Source organism: Sciurus carolinensis, chromosome 13 (assembly GCF_902686445.1).
Source record: "Sciurus carolinensis chromosome 13, mSciCar1.2, whole genome shotgun sequence".
Taxonomy (NCBI): domain Eukaryota; kingdom Metazoa; phylum Chordata; class Mammalia; order Rodentia; family Sciuridae; genus Sciurus; species Sciurus carolinensis.
In genome coordinates, this window is record NC_062225.1 from 49,404,928 (window position 1) to 49,425,603 (window position 20,676).

Here is a 20,676-nt window from a genome sequence, read left to right on the forward strand (position 1 = left end):
CTAGGCAGGCCGGCTTGAAAGCACAGGGACTTGGGGAGGTGGGCGGCAGGCATGGTGGGAATCCCTGGGACCCTGCTCCACTGCAGTCGGTCTTCGAAGGCGAGACCCCTTGCTCTCCCCTCCGTTCCTCCCACCTCGTGTTCAGCCCCTGCCTATGGCAGAGCCCAGGCTCCCCGCTCGGCTCAAGCGGCAGATTTGGGCTGCGGGAGCGTCGCGGTTCCGGGGCACAGGGAGACCCGCGCGGGGGGACAGGCAGGGCCGGGCCCGGGTGTCGGACGGAGGGGGTGGCGCCCTCCGCGTCTCCGTGACTGCGCCTCCGCGCCCCCGTCTCGCCGAGGCTCCCAGGATGCGCGGAGGCGGCGGCGATGGCGATGATTCCTCCAGCCCTGCATCATCCAGGGCGGCGGGCGGAGCTGGGGTCCGGGCTGCGAGATGGAGGAGGAGGGGCGGCGCTGCGGCCACCCGGCAGGTGAGAGGCCGCGGGCTCCTGGAGGAGGACCACCCACCCGGACTGGGGAGGCCAGGCCTCCTGGAGGCCCGTGGGTGGAGGAGGAGCGCGGCCGAGCTGGGCCAGGCCGAGCCGCCGCGCACCTGTGCTTCTGGCGAGGCCTTGGGAAAAGCCATCTCTCCCGTCCTTGTCAGCTTCCAGGCTCTGCAGGGCCTGTAGAAACCCCAACCTACTGCTGGTGCCCAGACTTCGCTCTCCTCATCCCACCACCTCTAGCTGATTCTTTCACAAGGGTCTCTGGACGGGCAGAGGCCCTCTACCATCATCTCTCCCCCAACTCGAGATTCCTCACCCATCGCCTGGCCCCTGGTCCAGGTCAACCTCCCCTCTCGCGGTCTCCCACTCTGTTCTCAGACTGGGGTCCTGTCCTCAGCCTTCCCTTTTCTCCCATCAGGTGACCCAGATCTTACCTTCCCTACCCATCAGGTGCTCAGGACTTAAAAGGTACTTCATCTGGGTAAGAGTCAGAGGTTTGAAATGATCCAAATCTAGCCTGAATTTTAGTGACCTTGGGCAAATTATCTAACTTCCCTGAGGTTTTACTGATCAATACAAATACAATGGGAATATGAAATAGGAAGACTCTGTGAGGGTTAGACGCTGAAAATACCTGCTTTGAGGGAATTTAAGACATTATGAGACAGAGAAAAAAAATGGTTGGAAGAATCCAGATCATGATTTGTGAAGGCTCATACAAATGTCTAGATGTTTATTAAAAAATTAAAACAGCACACTAGCAAGGTCTCTTCACACATCTTAATGAGAAACAATCATCTTGGTGCAATACATTTTGATTTTCTGTTTTACTGCTAGTGTCTTAAGGACTGTCCTCAGTAGTAATCAATGCATGTAAATTTATTCTTATTGTGGCTAGTGTGCATACTTAAAACTGGTGTCCCGGCTTAAAAATTTTCTGATTCTATGACTTTAGTCACATCTTCCAGGACCTGTTTGTGGTCCCAGAAAGAAGAGTATCATGTATGCATGCATTGAAAATAACTTTGGCAACATTTAGGCTATTAAACAGATATTGATTTACTGCCTCCCCAGTTTTGTATTTCTGCCATCATAAATTTGTTCTCATTTTGTGATCTTGGTCTCCTCTTTCTTAAAAGTTATAGGAATTAGTATGAGACTTTCCTTCCATTTTCTTTATTGCTCCAAAATTTCTCTAAAATTTCTACCAAAACCTTTCTTCTGTCTTCTTTTCTCCTTCGAGCCCTTGATTCCTTCTTTTGTTCTAATTATCCCAATGAGTGATTTATAATTACTTTATACTGGAACTGTAATAATTAGGTTTGTCAAAAAGGTATACAGAAGTTTCTATATATCTAATATAAACTATATATATGTGCAGATAGGTAGTTAGATATAAAGATAGGTGTGTGTATATAGATATATTAGAATTTTGTGTTCCAGGAACTTTTCAGTTGAGAAGGATTACAATACCTACTTCATAGGATTATTGTGAGAATGAAATAAAGTTTGATAACTTTCATAAAGCTTCTACCAGGGAGCCTAGTATATAATAACCACTCAATAAACTATAGCTACTAAGAAGACCTTATGACCTGGGGATCCCATCCTTGATTTCTTCACTTTTGTTTAATATGATGGTGAAGAATGTGGGCTTGTGGCACACATGTGTAATCCCAGTGGCTCAGGAGGCTGAGGCAGGAGGATCCCAAGTTCAAGGTCAGCCTCAGCAACTTAGTGAGACCCTGTCTCAAAATAAAAATAAAAAAGGACTGGGGATGTGGCTCGTGGTTAAGCACCCCTTGGTTCAATCCCTGGTACCAAAAAACAAACAAACAAACAAACAAACAAACAACAAATACAGGCTTTGAAAAGCAATTGCTTAGATTCAAATCCAAACTCGGTTACATTGTTAAATGATCTCTGTCAGTTTTCTTATCTACAAAATGATAATGTTATGCAATTTCAGAGTTGGGAGAATTTAAAGTTAGTAGTGGAGAGCACTGAGAACAGTGCCTGGCACATCATAAACACTCAGTAAAATAAAAATGCTAATAACAACACTGGAGTATCTTGCCATTATTATTTCCTGATGTAGAATTATTTATTTTTTAAAATTAATTGAAAAATTTAAAATTTATTGAATAAAACATAACTGCACAAAGTGAAAGTTGCTCTTCAATGCCTCCAAATCATCTTTTCCCCTCTTTCTTTTCATCCTTGAGTAATGTTGGTGCCTCATCATCTCCTTTTCCCTTTGACAACCCCTGTCCTATTGTCTCCTCTTCTGGGCTCCTCATAACTTCCATCATTCCACTTTCTTCATTATTACCCACTTATTTCTCTGAGCACACCGATTCTAGACTCTCTGTCTCCAAGTTTCCCAGACCAATTATTGTTTCCATCTTCATTCCTCTTTATTTCTCTACTTCCAAAGAGGAAACCCTGGGTTGGGGGCAACGGGGTGGCAATAAGACACTAGTATTCTGTTCTTCCCGCCTCTTTCAATGGGCTTCTTCCACTTGCTTTGAACATTAATGAACATTAATCTTCCAATTCAGTTTTTTAAAAGGTTTGAAAAATTTTAAAAATGTTTATAGGTGCATATCAATTATATAGAATAATGGGTTTCCTAGTTTTGTTTCTTTTTTTGTACTGAGGCTGGCCCCGAACCTGCAATCTTCCTGCCTCAGCCTCTGGAGTCACTGGGATTATGGCTAGAATAATAGGTTTCATGTGTCATACTTGTATATGTGTATCTATTAACAATTTTGGGGAGTGGGGTACTGGGATGCTTAACTGAGCTCCATTCCCACCTTTTGTATTGATTTATTTTATTTTATCTCACTAAGTTGCTTAGGGTCTCACTAAATTGCTGAGACTGGTTCTGAACTTGCTATCCTTCTGCCTCAGCCTCCTGAGTTGCTGGGATTACAGGCGAGCACCACCATGCCTGGCAGTAATTTATTACAAACAGTAAAAAGTTGTCTTCTTTGCTACAAAGATATCAAAAGGGCTCACAGAAATAGGAATGCAGTCTTTAATTGGAAACAATAAGAGCTATCCCTTATTATTAATTCTAGTTATCAAAAAACAAAAATTCAGGGTTTATATCTGTCCCATAGAATTTTTTCTTTTGTACTAGGAATTGAATCCAGGGGTGCTTACCACTGAGTCACATTCCCACCCCTTTACATTTTTTATTTTGAGACAGAGTTTTGCTAAGTGACCGAGGATGGATTTGAACTTGTGATGCTCCTGTCTCAGCCTCCCAAATTGCTGGGATTACAGGTGTGCACCACAACCACACCAGCCTCCTGTAGAACTTTTAAAAAGGAAAGTGCAGAAAAGTTGGTTTCACTTTCCAGTGGAGAATTTCACCATATTGTTATGATCTGTCCTATGTGGCCATTAGGAATGTAGAAGAAGCTGTCTTCTCTCTTTAAAGACACCAGCTAGTTATATGGACCTTCCAGGGCTGATGTTCGTCTGATACTGTTAAATGATGAGAGACTTCTGTTCTGGGTAGTCCGCAGCTGCTGCGTGGAGCCCCAGTAATCCTTCACTGACCTGGCCCATTCTTCTGCTCCACCTTGATCCAGTGACTAAAGGGTTGACAGCTGGAGGCCTCTGGGATGCAGCTTGAGCTGGTGGTTAAATATTCTGAACATCGGCTGTGGGCCTCCCCAGTTCCATTGGCTGTTCCAACAATGTTGGATTAAGCGAATGCTTGTTGGTTGTCAAGAACAGAGCACTGAACAACTTGGTCTGTTCTGCTGAAAGCGTCTTTGGGAGCAGGATGGACACCAGGTCACCACAGGTCTTTGAGACAATGCAGATGATTCTGTGAGTGTACATTAGATTTCATTGTACAATAGAAATAAAGGGGGGTTAAGAAAGGAAAGACAGAGCAAGAAGGTTATTCTTTTAAAGTAGAGGCTGCGTCTCAATCATCTTTGTATCTTCAGCATCTAGCATAATGCAGCCTGTGGTATGCATGTGATTAATGGACGTTGACCAAATGGGTACAGGAGTGAGTGTGTGCCTCCTGCTTTGTCATGAGAATATTTCCCTTGAAATAATGGCAACTTGCATCTACCCCATTACAAAGTAGTTCTCTCTCTCTCTCTCTCTCTCTCTCTCTCTCTCTCTCTCTCTCGATGAGCTGGGGATGTAGCTCAGTACTATTTTCTCATTTTCAAAAGCTAGGGATCAAACCCAGGGCCTTTTGCACACTTGGCAAGCACTGAGCCACATCCCCACCCTGCAAGTGGTGCTTTGAACCACTTTTATTCCACTATTTATTCCACTATTTTTTTTCTTTTTTAACAGTGCTGGGGATTGAACCCAGAGCCTTGTGCTTGCAAGACAAACACTCTACCAACTGAGCTATATCCCCAGCCCACTATTCCACTATTTTTAAAATTTTTATTCCACTCTATATTTAATTTTTGTTTTATTTTTTATTCCACTATTATTCCAGATACCCTTTGTTACTTTGATTGTTTTTCCCTCACAAATATAGGCAGTTGGCCAAGAAATCTCAATATGGGAAAAGAAATACTGGGAAATAAAGGTTTCTTCCTAGGAAAAGAAATAGAATTTGTTAGAGATTTATGGGGGTCACATTATGCACCATCCCTTATTATATTTTAGGCCAATGCTGTTTCTTGCCTCAGTCCCTCAAATGCAAAGACCTGCTTCCCTTCTCGGAGGCCTGGGTCCTACTCCCTGCCCCTCACCTTTCACCCAGTTAGTTTCTACTTGCTAAAGCTCCCTGCCTTTTCCCAGCTCCTCCCTGGGTTGGATTAGGTTTCTCTTTGCTCCTTCCTTAGCACACTGCAACCTGTTACATCGTAAGATTGATCTTCTATCACTATGCCATGATTTCTGAAGGATAATTATGTTCATGTGTATTTTCAGTGTCTGACATGGAAATGTCTCCAAAAGTAATATCTGCACACCCCTCTGTCAGAATCTTGGGGTGAAGCCCAGGAATTTGCCCTCTGGGTGAAAAACTTTTTTTTTTTTTTTGGTACTGTGGGTTGTACCTAGGGGCACTTTACCACTGAGCTACATCCCCAGTTCTTTTTTTTTTTTTTTTGCGGTGCTGGGGATCCAACTCAGGGCCTTGTGCTTGAGAGGCAAGCACTCTACCGACTAAGCTATCTCCCCAGCCCCCCAGCCCTTTTTATTCTTTATTTTTATTTATTTTTCATTTTAAGTTGCTGAAGCTGGCCTCAAACTTGTGATCCTCCTGCCTCAGCCTCCCAAGTTGCTGGATCATAGGCTTGTGCCACCATTCCTAACTGCTACTTAAACTTTTTAACATGCTTTCCAGTTGATATTTAACCCTGTTTGAAAACCATTGTGTCATAACACTACATACTTGGATGAATGTATTGTGAGGTGTTCTTCTTTTTCTGTGTTGGACTCTGTGAAGAGAACTGCTTTCCATGTAAGAGACCAGAGCTGGAAAACTGTAATGCTTTTGTAAACCATAATGAGATCACGTATTAACCCCTTTCTGTGTCTGGGTGTGCGTTTTTGTGTGCAGGCTTATCTGCCTTGGGCCTCTTTTGTCACGCGTCGCTCGTCTGTGAGTTGAGGCTCTGACTCTCTTCCCACTGAGCTTTTTTTGGAGAACAGAAGGAGGAGCCATTTTTCTCTGAAGATGAACTCGACAGACCCCCTTCAGGATGCCCCCAATGCCACCTTGCTACACGTGCCTCACTCATGGGGAGGAAATGACACCTCTCTCCAGGAGGATCTTCAAGATCTCATCCACATGGCCACCTTGGTGACCTGCACTTTTCTGCTGGCCATCATCTTCTGCCTGGGCTCTTACGGCAACTTCATCGTCTTCTTGTCCTTCTTTGATCCAGCCTTCAGAAAATTCAGAACCAATTTTGATTTCATGATCCTGAACCTGTCCTTCTGTGACCTCTTCATTTGTGGGGTGACGGCCCCCATGTTCACCTTCGTGTTATTCTTCAGCTCAGCCAGTGGTATCCCGGATGCTTTCTGCTTCACCTTCCATCTCACCAGTTCAGGCTTCATCATCATGTCCCTCAAGACAGTGGCGGTGATTGCCCTGCACCGGCTCCGCATGGTGCTGGGGAAGCAGCCTAATCGCACAGCTTCCTTTCCTTGCACCTTGCTCCTCACTCTGCTTCTCTGGGCCACCAGTTTCACCCTCGCCACCTTGGCTACCCTGAAAACCAGTAAATCCCACCTCTGCCTTCCCATGTCCAGTCTGATGGCCGGAGAAGGGAAAGCCATTCTGTCTCTCTATGTGGTCGACTTCACCTTCTGCATCGCCGTGGTGTCCGTCTCTTACGTCATGATCGCGCAGACCCTGAGGAAGAACGCACAAGTCAGGAAGTGCCCCCCTGTGGTCACAGTTGATGCTTCCAGACCACAGCCTTTCATGGGGGCTCCTGCAAAGGGAGATGGAGAGCCCGTCCAGTGTACCGTGCCGGCTCTGTACAGGAACCAGAATTACAACAAACTGCAGCACGTTCAGACCCATGGGTACACCAAGAGTCCCAACCAGCTGCCAACCCCTGCAGCCAGCCGACTCCAGCTGGTATCAGCCATCAACCTCTCCACTGCCAAGGATTCCAAAGCCGTGGTCACCTGTGTGGTCATTGTGCTGTCGGTCCTGGTGTGCTGTCTTCCACTGGGGATTTCCTTGGTGCAGGTGGTTCTGTCCAACAGCGGGAGCTTCATCCTTTACCAGTTTGAACTGTTTGGATTCACCCTTATATTTTTCAAGTCAGGATTAAACCCTTTTATATATTCTCGGAACAGTGCCGGTCTGAGAAGGAAAGTGCTCTGGTGCCTCCAGTACGTGGGCCTGGGTGTTTTCTGTTGCAAACAGAAGACTCGACTTCGAGCCATGGGCAAAGGGAACCTTGAGGTCAACAGAAACAAATCCTCCCATCATGAAACAAACTCTGCCTACATGTTGTCTCCAAAGCCACAGAAGAAATTTGTGGACCAGGCTTGTGGCCCGAGCCACTCGAGGGAAAGCGTGGTAAGTCCCAAGATCTCTGCCGGGCATCAGCACTGCGGCCAGAGCAGCTCCACTCCCATCAACACGCGGATGGAACCCTACTACAGCATCTACCACAGCAGCCCTTCCCGGGAGAGCAGCCCGCCGGACCTGCAGCCTGTCAGCTCTTTTGGATTTGCCAGCTCCTACATCGCCATGCATTATCACACCACCAACGACCTGATGCAGGAGTACGACAGCACCTCAGCCAAGCAGATTCCAGTCCCCTCTGTGTGAAGCCCCGGAGGCCCGAGACTCTTGTGCAGACGGTTTTTGCTTCTCATACTGTTTGATTTTTGAGAGTGGTAGCCGACCCACACTCAAAGATGCTGCTGAAGTGCTGGCAGTTACTTACGACTTCCATCTGCAGTATTAGTGTCCCAATTTGATTTGTGATTTCTTGACATTTTAAGCTGTGATGTAAAAGTTTATTTAGATTTTTACCCTGACCCGTGACCCAGTCTTTTGTGCTGCACCTTTAAATAGAGGCCAGGAAGGATGATGATCTGTTAAAGTAGGAAATCAACCGGTTGTAACCCTTTGAGTCAGTATTGTGGGTCTACGAAGAATATATTGGCTGGATTTTATTTTATTTTATTTATTTTAATTTTTTGGTGCTGGGGATTGAACCCAGGGCCTTGCACATGAACTCTAGCACCGAGCTACACTCCCAGCCCTAGGTATGGATTAAAAAAAAGAATAATTTGAAGGTTGGCTTTTTGGCTTGGTTTGGTTTTTGCTTTCTTGGTACTGGGGATTGGAGTCTGAGCTGCATCCTTAGCCCTTTTGAAATTTTATTTTCAGACGGGGTCTTGCTAAGTTGCTGGCCTCCAACTTGTGATCCTTCTGCCTCAGCCTCCTGAAGGTATTATAAGAATATAAAATTTGATTCTTTGAAGTCCTGAAATAGAGAGTAATATACTTTTTGGTAAGCAGGTTTATTTGAATAAATAACATTGTTAAGACAAAAAATCACAAATATATAACCTATATTTCTATCCTTCTCAAAAAATTCACACACAGGCATTAGGTACTTTCCTTTTATAAGACGGTCAACTAAGATTTAGTATATGATTATTTCTATTTCTTATTATAGACATTATTATCCTGTGTCAATTGCGATAGCTGTGTAGTTCTTTTAATTTTTTAATTTTTAATTTTTTGGTACTGGGAATTTAACCCAGGGACACTTTACCATTGAGCTACATCCCAGCCCTTTTTACTTTATTTTATTTTCATTTTTATTTTGAGACAGGGTCTCACCAAGTTTTTGAGGGTCTCACTAAGTTGCTGAGGCTGGCTTCAAACTTGTTATCCTCTTGTCTCAGCCTCCTGAGTTGCTGGGATTATGGGTATGCACTACCACCTCTGGCTGTATAGTTCTTTTAAAAAGGAAGATATTTTCGCTTGTTAGAGGTGAATTACTGTATTTTGGAATGATCTTATCCAAGACTCTTAGTGAAGGGGCCTGCCCTGTAGTAGAGGTCTCTGTTCTTGGAGAGGGTTGTTATTTAGGAGGCAGTGTGGACTATTGTCATTCATTAGGCAATCTTGGCATAGAAATGAGATTGGGAGGTTTTCGATTTATGTTTTCCTACAGCGTAAAAAAAATTTATTAAGTACCTGATAGTATTAAAGTAACTATTTAGAAATAACTCCTTTTTCTTTATTCTTGTATTATTGTGGTAGAAAAATTTTAAGGTGATACATTTTCAAACTAATTGTTTTAGTTTTCCTCCCATTAATCTCTTTTTTTGGCCATAATGGGGATTGAACCCTTGCACATACTAGGCAACCACCAAGCAACATTCCCAACCCCTCACCCTCTTTCTTTTTTTTTTTTTGAGACAGTGTCTCTCACTAAATTGCCCAAGCTGGCCTCAAACTTGTGATCCTCCTGCCTTGGCCTCCTAAATAGCTGGGATTACAAGAGTGTGCCCCACGCCTGCTCTCTCAGAACCTTAACCTGGAAACTAGATTAAGTATTTCTGTAACTGAAGCCAGTTTTAGTCTACACTCTGTGATTCTTAGGATAACAATGTGAACTCACGTTTTTATGTAAAATATTTCATTATACAGTTAGTACTTGAACTCACAAGAATTTTGGAACTCTATTAGACTCAAGTATCACAATACAAAACCTATCTTTATAAACTGTTGTATTCAAGAATTATTGCACATTGGGAAGTACTTTGTTCCTTTGAATGAAGAGCACTCAATTCTTAGCACCCTCCTTCAGGTTGTTCCTAAATACACATGTTCTGAGAGGCATGAGGGAGAGAGTAGTTTTTCTTTTCTTTTCTTTTTTTTTTTTTGAGGGGGGCAAGTGGGTACTGGGGATTGAACTCAGGGGCCCTCAACCACTGAGCCACATCCCCAGCCCTACTTTGTATTTTATTTAGAGACAGGGTCTCACTGAGTTGCTTAGCACCTTGCTTTCGCTGAGGCTGGCTTTGAACTTGTGATTCTCCTGTCTCAGCCTCCCAAGCCACTGGAATTACAGGCATGTCACTGAGCCCAGCTTAGATTTTAACTAGAGTTCTGCTCATCCTCATCTAGTAACTCACACTTTCCAGTATTCACCCAGTCATTTCTATTTCTGAGATTTAAGTATGAGGAATTCACCTGTCAGGACTCACTAGCCTACCTATTCCTTTCCTCTCTTCCTCCCTCCCTTCTCTTCCTTTCTTCCTTTGGTTTTGCTATTGAATTTTATAACAGAAGATAACATATGCACTCTCTTGGCTTTTTTTTTTTTTTGTAGTTGAATACTATTTTTGGAAATCACTATTACCTACTATTACCTATTTCAATTGTGCTTTTATATTTTATTACAACACTGTACTCATTTATTAATTCTCCCATGAGATAGGTTAATATATTACCTCTTTTTAACAAAGAATTTAGAAATCTAACATTCTCCCCCAAGATCCTTTGAGGGATTGTGGCAAGTTAAGAATCAGAGTTTTGTCTTAATTCAGCTAGTGGTCCAATAAACCAAACACCTTTATAATTCATAACATAAGTCAAGAAGATACTTCACACTTTTTAAGGTACATGTTTTTGGCCACGCATTTCAAATGTGATTTAATAAAAGGTCATAACAAAAACAATTTCTATGTGTAAAATTTTAACTGTCAGATTTCCTGTGTGACCTTTGAGTCTGAGATGTTTTGACCAGCATGGGGCCCTTCTTTGGGAAGTAAAAATTATAGCATAAAGAAAACTAAGCATGTGCGCATAAGGTATTCATTTCTTTATGCTCTTCAAGAAATTGTTGATTTAACTTGCATGAAATACATAGTGAGCTAGATTCTTAGCTCCCCTTTATGTCTATATCTGTAAGTAGATATAGATATTTAGATAGAACTTGTCTCTTCATAAGTTGTTTATGTCTATCTATACCTATATAGTAGTAATTAGGAATAGATAGACATATATGACTTGTCTCTTTATAAGGGCTAAAATGAGAACTAAGAGTAATGAGAATTCAATTAAATATGATTAACTTGCAGGGTATATTAACTAGTTCTCTTGATGCTTTACTGTAATGCAAAGTATGTGACATCTTTAAAACATTTTATAATAACTGTTCTAATGTTAACCAGTAGGCCAGATTTGTATTTCTGATGCTTTTAATGTACTTTTAAAACAAAGTTTGGAAAATAAAAATATTGAAAAATCCTACTGTTTTGAACATCAGATTTCAATATGATGACTTTCCTGTGCGGTCATTTAAAAACCTTCAGAGGATGGCAGTTGTCATTTGGTTTTTGCTGTTTTTTGGTGCTGGGGATTGAACCCAGGGGCACTTCACCATTGAGCTACATACCCAGTCCTTTTTATTTTTTATTTTGATACAGGGTCCTACAATGTTGCTGAGGCTGGCCTCAAACTTAATGATCCTCCTGCCTTAGCTTCCCGAGTCTCTGGGATTACAGACATGTGCCACCACCCCCAGCTGAATACTCTGATCTTTAAAACTGATTCTCTGTAATCTGGAGTCTCCTCTTGGTTCACAGTTCAGGGACCAGGTGCACCTGGAGACCGCAGAGGGATCTTTGACTCTCCCAGAGACACACACTTTTTCTTCCTGATTCACTGAAAGCAGTTGTTTTTCTTTTCCATTAAGGAAAGATACCTGTGAGCCTCTTAAAAGAGATCTACTCCACTGCTCTCCTGGTGAAACAGAAGAAGGAAACCAAAGGTCAGGAAGACACCAGGCCCTGTGGTGTGGTGAGGGGGCAGGCTCTTCTGTCAGGGATGGAGGCTTTTGAGAGGCCAGGCCTAGACTGCACTTAAGACCACTGGTTCCACCCCTGGGAGGACTCTGCTTCTGCAGGTGACTGGAGAACGTGCTCAAGCACACCAGCCTGAATCTGTGAGGGGCAAGAGAGCGCTCATCACCTCCCAGAAGGGTGAAGACACTGGCTACTTGGAGTTGGATAAATTTATTTTGAGGGAATGGAGAAAGGAAAGAAGGAACGGAGAGGAGAATATCTCTTCCTTTCTGTCCCCAGCCCCAGAGTTGAATGTACATTGAGAAGCAGGTGCTGGCAGTAATTATGTTGATATCGAGTCTCCTGGCTTTCAATACCAGGGTCAGTGGTAAGGAGACGTGATTTCTCTCATCTGACCTCTCTCTGAACTCCATGCTGGTCCATCCAATCGCCTATTTAACATCTCTGCTTGGATCTCTAACAAGCCTCTCAAAATTTAATATGTATGAAACTGAACTTGTGATTCAACACTACTCCCCATCAAACTTGTTCCTTCTCCTGTTTTCTCACTTCAGTAAAGAGCACAGAGGTACCCAGCAGCAAAGCTCAATTTGGGGTCCTCTATTCCTTTCTTTCTCCTGCTTACTGCATCCAGTCTATGTGACGAATCCCGAATCTCTCACAAATATACTCTAAATCCAACTATTTCTCATTTCTTCCATCCCCATGACTACTGGCCCATTGTCTCCAACCTTTCTCACTTGGACTATTAAACCAGCTTCACAACAATGTCCCAGCCTCAGTGTTTTTCTGCTATGGTCTCTTTTCTATGTCACAGTGATCCTTTTAAGGACATACATGTCACTTTTCTGTTACCTTCTGGTGACTTTCTACCCCACTTAGAACAAACTGTGAAGTGCTTGCCATGGCCTATGTTGCCCTAATCACCTGGTCTCTGGTTTCCTCTCTGTGTCCATTTTCTTTCTTTCATACCCTGCCCATTATGCTCAGGACTTCCCCCAGAAATCCTTCACCCTGGAATGATATTCCCAGGGGGCCTTTTTCAGTCCCTGCATTCAGTGTGGCTCTCTATCCCATCACTGTCTATCCCTCTACCTCACCTAATTTTTTCATAGTCCTTATTCATTTCCTGACTATGTTATTCTATTGATCTGCTCAGGCTGCCATACACAACAGTACCATAGACTGGGCGGCTTAAACAACAAATTTATTTTCTCATGGTTCTAGAAGCTGGAAGTCTAAAGATCAAGGTGCTATCAGGACTGGTTTCTGATGAGGGTTTCTTTCTGACTTTTAGGTGACTGCCTTCTTGCTGTGGCTTTACATGGTAGAGAGAAAGGAAGCCAGATCTTTTGTGTCTCTTTTTATAAGGGCACTAATCCCATCATGAGGACTCTACCCTTATAACCTCTTTTAACCTTAATTGCCTTCGTAAAGGCTCTATCTTCAAATATAGTCGCATCAGGAGTTACAGCTTTAAAATATGAATTTGGGGGAACACAGTTCAGTCCTCAACAGTTATGTATAATTGCTTACTGGCTGTCTCCTCACTAGAATCAAGCTCTACTAAGCAGACTGTCTATTTTGTTCAGCATCATATCCTTAGTACCTTTCAGTCCTTGGCCCTAGTGGGCTGTAGAATAAATGAGTCCAACAAGAAATGAATGAGTGAATGAAGCCTGAAGGTCATGTTAACACATCTATTTCTGGCTGGCTTACAATTTCCCCTTATTTGGCATTTTGTATATCCTTCTCTATTTTCCCAGAGTGACTGTCAATCAGTAGGGTGACCTATATTCTGATTTAGGAGGACTACAAGGCCCTGTTCCTGGCTGTTACTCAGGGAACTATTATCCAGCTCGGAGGGTATCTTTTTCTAAGGGACAACCCTGACTGCCCAGGAGCTGCCAGAAGACCTATGCTCATTCTCACTGGAGTTCCTTGGCTCATGATGCTGCCTGAAGTTATTGAAGATGAAACAAAATCCTGCACCCACGAAGGAATTAGGGAAGAAAACGAATAACCAGTTCTTGAAGGAGGTGGAGGAGGGATATCACCAATTATTATAAAGTATATAACAATTTGAATAAAGGTGAAGATTTGGGGAAATTCTACCTTCCACAGGAAATAGTTAACAGGCAGTCTCTTTGGGTCCAATGCCTTTGAGATTAATTTTACCAAAGATATCACTTCATTACTTGTGGACAACGTAGTCACCTTTACCCTCTCCCATCCAAATAAACTCTGCTTTTTCATAAGTACCCTTATCTGGTGTGGAACTGGTTCATGGGTTTCTCTGAGTTCATGTGCGTGAAGGTTTGCCTTTTCAACACGTTCCTGCTCCTTCAGCTGCCTGTAGCATGCTAACGAGTGGGAGATCTTTGCTGACTCTCAGTGTGGGAATCTTGATTTTCATGCCAAAACTGTGTTCTGCAGAGTGCAGCTTGTTCAGATGCCAGAGAGGCCTTACAAAACTGAGAAATTCACAAAGAATGCTCTATGCCTGTCTCCTGGGGCTGAGGTACTAGGAGAGGTTTCATAACCTGTGTAAATGCTGTAGAACATCTCCCATTAGCAGAGTATCTCCATCATTTGTTTGCCTTTAGGAACATATTCAAAGAAATTGTATAAACTAATTTTATTAATATGACTGAGGAAAGATAAAGGAAACCTTTTTATTTAGGAGTTCAGAATACCTCTGAGTTGGAGTATTTTCAGTTCATAGAGTAGGGAAAATACAACAGAGGAAAGATACACAGACACTGTACTCTTGGTAGGGAGGAGAGGCAACTACCAAGGCTGGGGTGTGTAACTCAGTGGTAGAGTGCTTGCCCAGCATGTGAGGCCCTGAATCCATCCCCAATAAGACAGACAGACAGACAGACACACACACACACACACACACACACACACACACACACACACGGGCATATGAAACCCCAAGAATGCAGCTGTAGAACAGTAAAAAAATTAATGACATACAGATGAAATAAATTGGTAAAAATTCTATTCCTTTTCTTTTCCCAGTCATTGTAAAACTGCAAGAAAAAAATTCCCCCCCTCAAATTACCAAACACAGCCAAAACGAACAAACAAACAACAAAAACAAAAAAGTGGTAATCTCTAGGTGCAGTGGCACCCACCTATTGTCCCAGTGACTTAGGAGGTTGAGGCAGGAGGATTGCAAGTTTGAGGACAGCAACTTAGGGAGACCCTGTCTCAAAATAAAAAATAAAAAGGTCTTGGGATGTGGCTCAGCAGTAAAGCACCCCTGTGTTCAATTTCCCCACCCCCCGAAAGGAAGTGTTTCATAAAAATAACAAGGGGAAAAATGACTTCATACATATATGTATGTATTCTACCCCACCAGACAAAATAATTTCCCTCATTTTATAGTGCCTGTAACCCAGCCTGTCTCTGTGTTCTCTTGGGTGGGAGGTGATAATAGAGAGTGGTTCCTGGGACAGGAGATGTTTCTTTAAATAGAAAGCACCATAGGGAGTATATATTCATAAACATGGACTCTGGAATCTGAATGGGAAAAATGCTGACTCAGCTACCTATAGTTAGACCAACGCTGAACCTCATTTTGCTTATCTGTGAATTAAAAGACATAAACCTACCTCATAAGGTTGTGATCATAGGTTATATAGTGTTTAGCCTAGTGCCTTGTACTTAATCAATATTCCATATGTGACATCTGTCTTCTTTTTTTTTTTGGTGGTGCTGGGGATTGAACCCAGGGCCTTGTGTATGTAAGCCAAGCACTCTACCAACTGAGCTATTTCCCCAGCCCCATCTGTCATTTTTGTTATTATAAAAACAGATTCTGGGAGTAGCTTGTCATCTTGAAATCAGGAAATAATGACCACTGGGTTGTGGGTATAGCTCAGCAGTACAGTGCTTGCCTAGCAGCAAGTTCACTGTTTTGGGCTTTATTACTGAATGATTTTAGACAGTAGTTTCAACTTAATGAATTTTCAAATACTAAATTGCTGGATTTTTAATAAGTTTGACTTTTAGTATTATGTATTTACTAAATAAAAACTGTTATTTCAAGAAAAGAAAACTAAGTAATATTTCTTAAATTCAAGGCAAAGCAAAATTTATTCTATTGAAAGGTACTAGAAAGCAGTTTAACAGATTTGAAATATATAATGCAGTATATGATTAGATGTGAGATATTTAACACTATTTTACACTCTCACAAAGGTCTCTGGTTACTATTTCCAGAAAATTCTGTCTGATTTACTTGCTTTTGGTGGACATTTTTTGTATCAAATGTAAAACATGCTAAAATGCTTTACAATTTACAAATTGGTGTGGATGCAGAACATGAAAGCCTTATATTTCATTTATTAATAATTTGATCTTATTTCTAGTTTCTAAATTTTGAGACTGTCAGACTTACCTTCATTTTCTCTAAATGTTAGAGTGGAATTCCAGTCATCTTCAAACTATAGATTCTTCCAAGTCCTAACCAGAAATATGTTTTTTCTTCTCCATCAACATAAAAAAGCATCAGGAGGTACCAGGACCTCAGTGATTGGAGCCATGGTTGGTGAAAGTAACCTTTTTAGCCTCTGTACCATAATTCAGATTTGTTGTCTGTCTGATTATGTGTAATCTTAATGCTAATATGTAAAGTGACAGTTCCATTTTCTGAAAGGTGACAGGGACATTTAGTTAACTTACAATGCTGTAATTTGGTGAAAGTGAAGAATAAAGGAAGGTATCCCCACCAACTCCTTTTCTCTACCCACACAATGCCCCCCTCAGAATATTTTGTGTTTCTGACACAAGACCTTCTGATTTATGAATGACAGCATAGATCACATTCTAAGTGTTAGTGTGGCTTAATTCTTCTTTAACAGATGGAAAATGAGAATTTCTAATATTTTCTTCCCACGATCCACTGGATCATCTTGCCTGCTTATACAACCCGCTTTTGAGACTATCTGGCACAAAATAAGGCATCCTCTTCTGGTATAGTGGTCCGTGGCTTCTCTACTGTGCCTGCCAAACAAGTAAAGAAAAGAAGTGGAGAAATGAATTTTCTTTTAAGCCAGGTCACCATGGCAATATATTTTGAAAACTTTTACCTCAATAGCTCATTATAAGATACAACAACATCCCAACTTAGCAAGTCCCTAAGCAACGTCTTAAAAGAAAAAAAAAAAAAAAAAAAAAAAAAAACCAGACTGGGCATGTGTCTCAGTGGTTAAGTGCCCTTGGGTTCAATCCCTGGTACAAACAACACCAACAACAAAACAATAACAAAAAATTCCCCAAACATCCATGCATATGAAAGATTTTTTTTTTTTTTTACATTCAAATGAAAATACAAGAAACATTAGTAAATAAAATCACCCAATTCTAGGAATAAAGTTCAAAGTCAGATTTAGGTTGCTGATATTCATTTTAATTTGAAGTTCTGGTTGCAAAGTCTAAACAATTCAAAATTTGGGCCTTTTTATTTTGTGGTAAAGAAAAAGGGTTTGTCTTTTTATGCTAGAACTTTGGTGCTAGGTCAATAATTTAGCCTAATTACATAATAGGTAGTTTAAACATTTTCATAAATGAGGCCAAGTCTGTGTATCTGATTGAATGAAAAGGTTAGTTCACCAGAGACTGTATGCAGGCACACTATTGTGGTTAGAGAGAAGTTGTTGCAAACATTCATCAAGAATACAGACTAGGGCTGGGCTGTAAGCCCCACCTAGTGGCATTTTGAGGAAGAGCAGATAAAGCTATAAAAGAAGTCATCATGACACAACCTTCTTGGAAAGATACTACTACTTGTTATTTCCCTGACTCTAATCTGGAGGGTATGTGTGAAATTGTTGAGGTGGAATTCCTCAATTCTCAATCATTGGGGAATTTATTTAAAATGAAGAGAATTACTTGGTAAGTTTATTTGAAATGAAGATTGGTACTGTCCTAGAGTCTGATTTGATAGATCACCCACTTTAACAGACTTCACTGGGAGAAAGACTTCTCAATGAGAAGCCTGACTCTTTCAAAATCTTTTTTATTTTGAATTAATGACTTCTATTTTAAAGAGTATTCCTTCTTGGTAAGCTATTCCAATACTGTGTGTGTGTGTGTGTGTGTGTGTGTGTGTGTGTTTGTAATGGTTAATTTGAACTGTTAACTTGATTGAATTAAGAGATACAGAAGATTAAGAGGCTTCTGGGTGTGTCAGTGTGGGTATGTCTAGGCATGATTGGCACGTGGGATAGCAAAATGAAGTGGAGACCCTCCTGAAGCGTGGGCAGCACTGCCCAATGGGATGGAATAAAAGTTGGAAGAACAAGGAAGCAGATGCAGATGCAAGCTCCTCTTTTTGAACCGGTTTTTGAATGTTGCTGTGGTCATCTGAGGACATCAGACTTTCATTCCTTCACTCTTCGATAACAAACTCTGCCAGTGATTCTCCAGGGAGTTTCCAGAAGCCTTCGGTTTCGGACTAGGGTGGCATCGCTGATCTCTCTTGTTCTGATTGTGCTGCTACTGGTTCCTCCAGCTCTCCAGCCTGCAGATGGCCATTGTGGACTATCCTGGTTGTATAAGTCAACTTAATAAATCCCCTTTTTATAATCCTATCTCCTATTGGTTCTGTTCCTTTAGAGAACCCGACTAATAAACACTTTTCTAAGAGAGTCTGGTCTAAATATTCTCAAATTGTTTTCTGGCACTGACCTTTCACAATTCTAATGATCTCCTTCTTTATAATCTAAACATGAAGACAATTCTTTTGTTTTAATTCATTGATAATAAATATAATTCTATAATCCATTAACAAAATGAATTTAAACAGCCACTGTGGTTTGGGTAATTGTATCCCCCAAAGACCTTGTGTGCTGTGGGAGGTGGTGAACCCTTTAAGAGGTAGGGCCTACTTGGAAGACTTATCAGATGGAGGTATGACTTTAAAAGGGACATTGGGATCCGGACCTCTCCTCTTCCCTTAGTTTCCCAGTCACGGTTGAGGTGAGAAGCTTCTTCTGCCACCTGCTATCCCTCGTCATGCTACGATGTGCACACTTCACAGTGTTAACACCCAACAAGTCATCTACCCATGGATGAAACCTTCAAATCTGAGTAAAAAAAAAAAAAAAAAAAAAAAAAAAAAAATTCCTCTTTTTAAGTTGAGATATGGTTGGAAAACTGAGCAAGTCAATAGCTTTGGTCTTTGATATTATTGTGGTATGGGAAACAATGGCAGGTTTAGGAAGGAAGTTAATCCTTATTAGGAATCTAGGGTCAAGTAATGGACTAGGCTTTTTACATAAAGTTAGTAAATGATACCACTTTATTTATTCTTTGAGGTGCTGGGTAAGTATTCTCTCTACAAGAGGAAGTGAAACTTGAAGAGGCTCCACTGATTTGTCCAGGCTCACATAGTTAAGATGTTATAAGAAACATACTTGTTCTTTGTCTCAGAGCTCTTAAAACCCTAGTAATTTCCCGAGTGATAGTATTTTTTTGTTAGTTGGGTGCGGTGATAGCACATGCTGTAATCCCAGCTCTCTGGGAGGCTGAGGTAGGATGATCATAAGTTGGAGGCCAGTCTGAGTAATTTAGCAAGGCCCTACCTAACCAATTTAGGGAGACTGTCTTGAAATAAAAAGGGCTGAGTGAGACTCTGTTTAAGTGCCTTCGAGTTCAATCCCTGGTACCAAAAAGAAAAAAAAAGTATCTTTTGTTACTCACAAGGAGCTCCCTAGGCTTAAACTAGAGTTTATGCTAATGAGGTTAGTGAGACTCCTAGATAGCCTAATGATGCCACTATTCACCAGAAAGAACGATTGGATGGTTGGAACTTCCAGACCCACCTACACTGTGGTGGGGGGAGTGGAGGGGACGGCAGGCCGGGAAGGAGTCTAGAGACTAAGTTCTATAAACTCTGAATTCTTGAGATCTTGTTTTTTGTGGGCCTTGCACATGGTGAGTTCCCTCTGAGCAATACAACCAGCCCAAACTCTTGAGGTTTGATGAGCTCCCATATTACTGAACTCACGGAGGTGCTGGGAGGGTGACATACCCAGAGAGGGCCTGGAAGCCTGTGTCCCTCTTACCCCTGTTCCTTGTTTTATGCATCTCTTCTATCTGACCATTCAAGTTGTATCCTTTAGGACAAACTGGTAAACCAAGTGTTTGCCTGAGTTCTGTGCACCATTCTAGCAAACTTCTGAGCCTAAGGAGGGGATCTTGGGAACCTGATTTATGGCTGGTTGGTCAAAAGTACTAGAGGTCCAGACTTGCAACTGGCATCTGAAGTGGGGATGGTCTTGGAGGACCAAGCCCTTTCACTTATGAGATTTGATGTGAAGTCCTAGTAAAGCCAGAATTGAATTACATGACACTGCTGATGTTGGAGGAAAAAAAAAAACACCATACATTTTGGTGACCTCAAGTGTTCTATGCTGTGTACAGTTATTTTTCCCCCTAGCTTATACATAGTAAGTTAAAGAGAATCTGTGCTTAGGTCTCAATTTAAAGCGCAGGCTGGGCTTTAAATTAGAGCTACTAGCATGTGTGAGGCATTGGGTTCCATCCTCAGTACCACATAAAAATAAATAAAGGTATTCTGTCCATCTACAACCATAAAAAAAAAAAAAAGCGCATATTTTCTGTATTGTGCTGTTTCACTAAAATCTACAAATAACCCTAAAATAGTCAATTATATTAATTAACCTTTTAAAAATTAAAATATCATTAGTCAGAAATACTGAGGAGGAATTTAAGTAAAGTATTTTATGGCTACTTTTTCCTTCTTTTCTTTTTCTTTTTTTTTTTTTTTTTGGTACTCGGGATTGAAACCAGGAGTGCTTAATCACTAAGCAACATCCTCAACCCTCTTTATTTTTGATTTTGAGACAGGGTCTTGC

At 41.6% G+C, this 20,676-nt stretch overlaps 1 protein-coding gene across 2 annotated transcripts; it reads left to right on the forward strand.

The window, feature by feature from the left end:
- Positions 1–278: 278 nt before the first annotated feature.
- Gpr75 (G protein-coupled receptor 75) lies at positions 279–8,224 on the forward strand. 2 transcript variants are annotated; one of them, XM_047521854.1, is made up of 2 exons: positions 279–469; positions 6,042–8,224. In XM_047521854.1, exon 2 carries the CDS (start codon positions 6,159–6,161, stop codon positions 7,776–7,778), a length of 1,620 nt encoding a protein of 539 aa, XP_047377810.1. In that variant the 5' UTR covers positions 279–469; positions 6,042–6,158; the 3' UTR covers positions 7,779–8,224. The 2 variants fall into 2 exon arrangements, with proteins under 2 accessions (XP_047377810.1, XP_047377809.1); XM_047521853.1 differs by lacking the exon at positions 279–469 and adding an exon at positions 4,246–4,330.
- Positions 8,225–20,676: the final 12,452 nt, after the last annotated feature.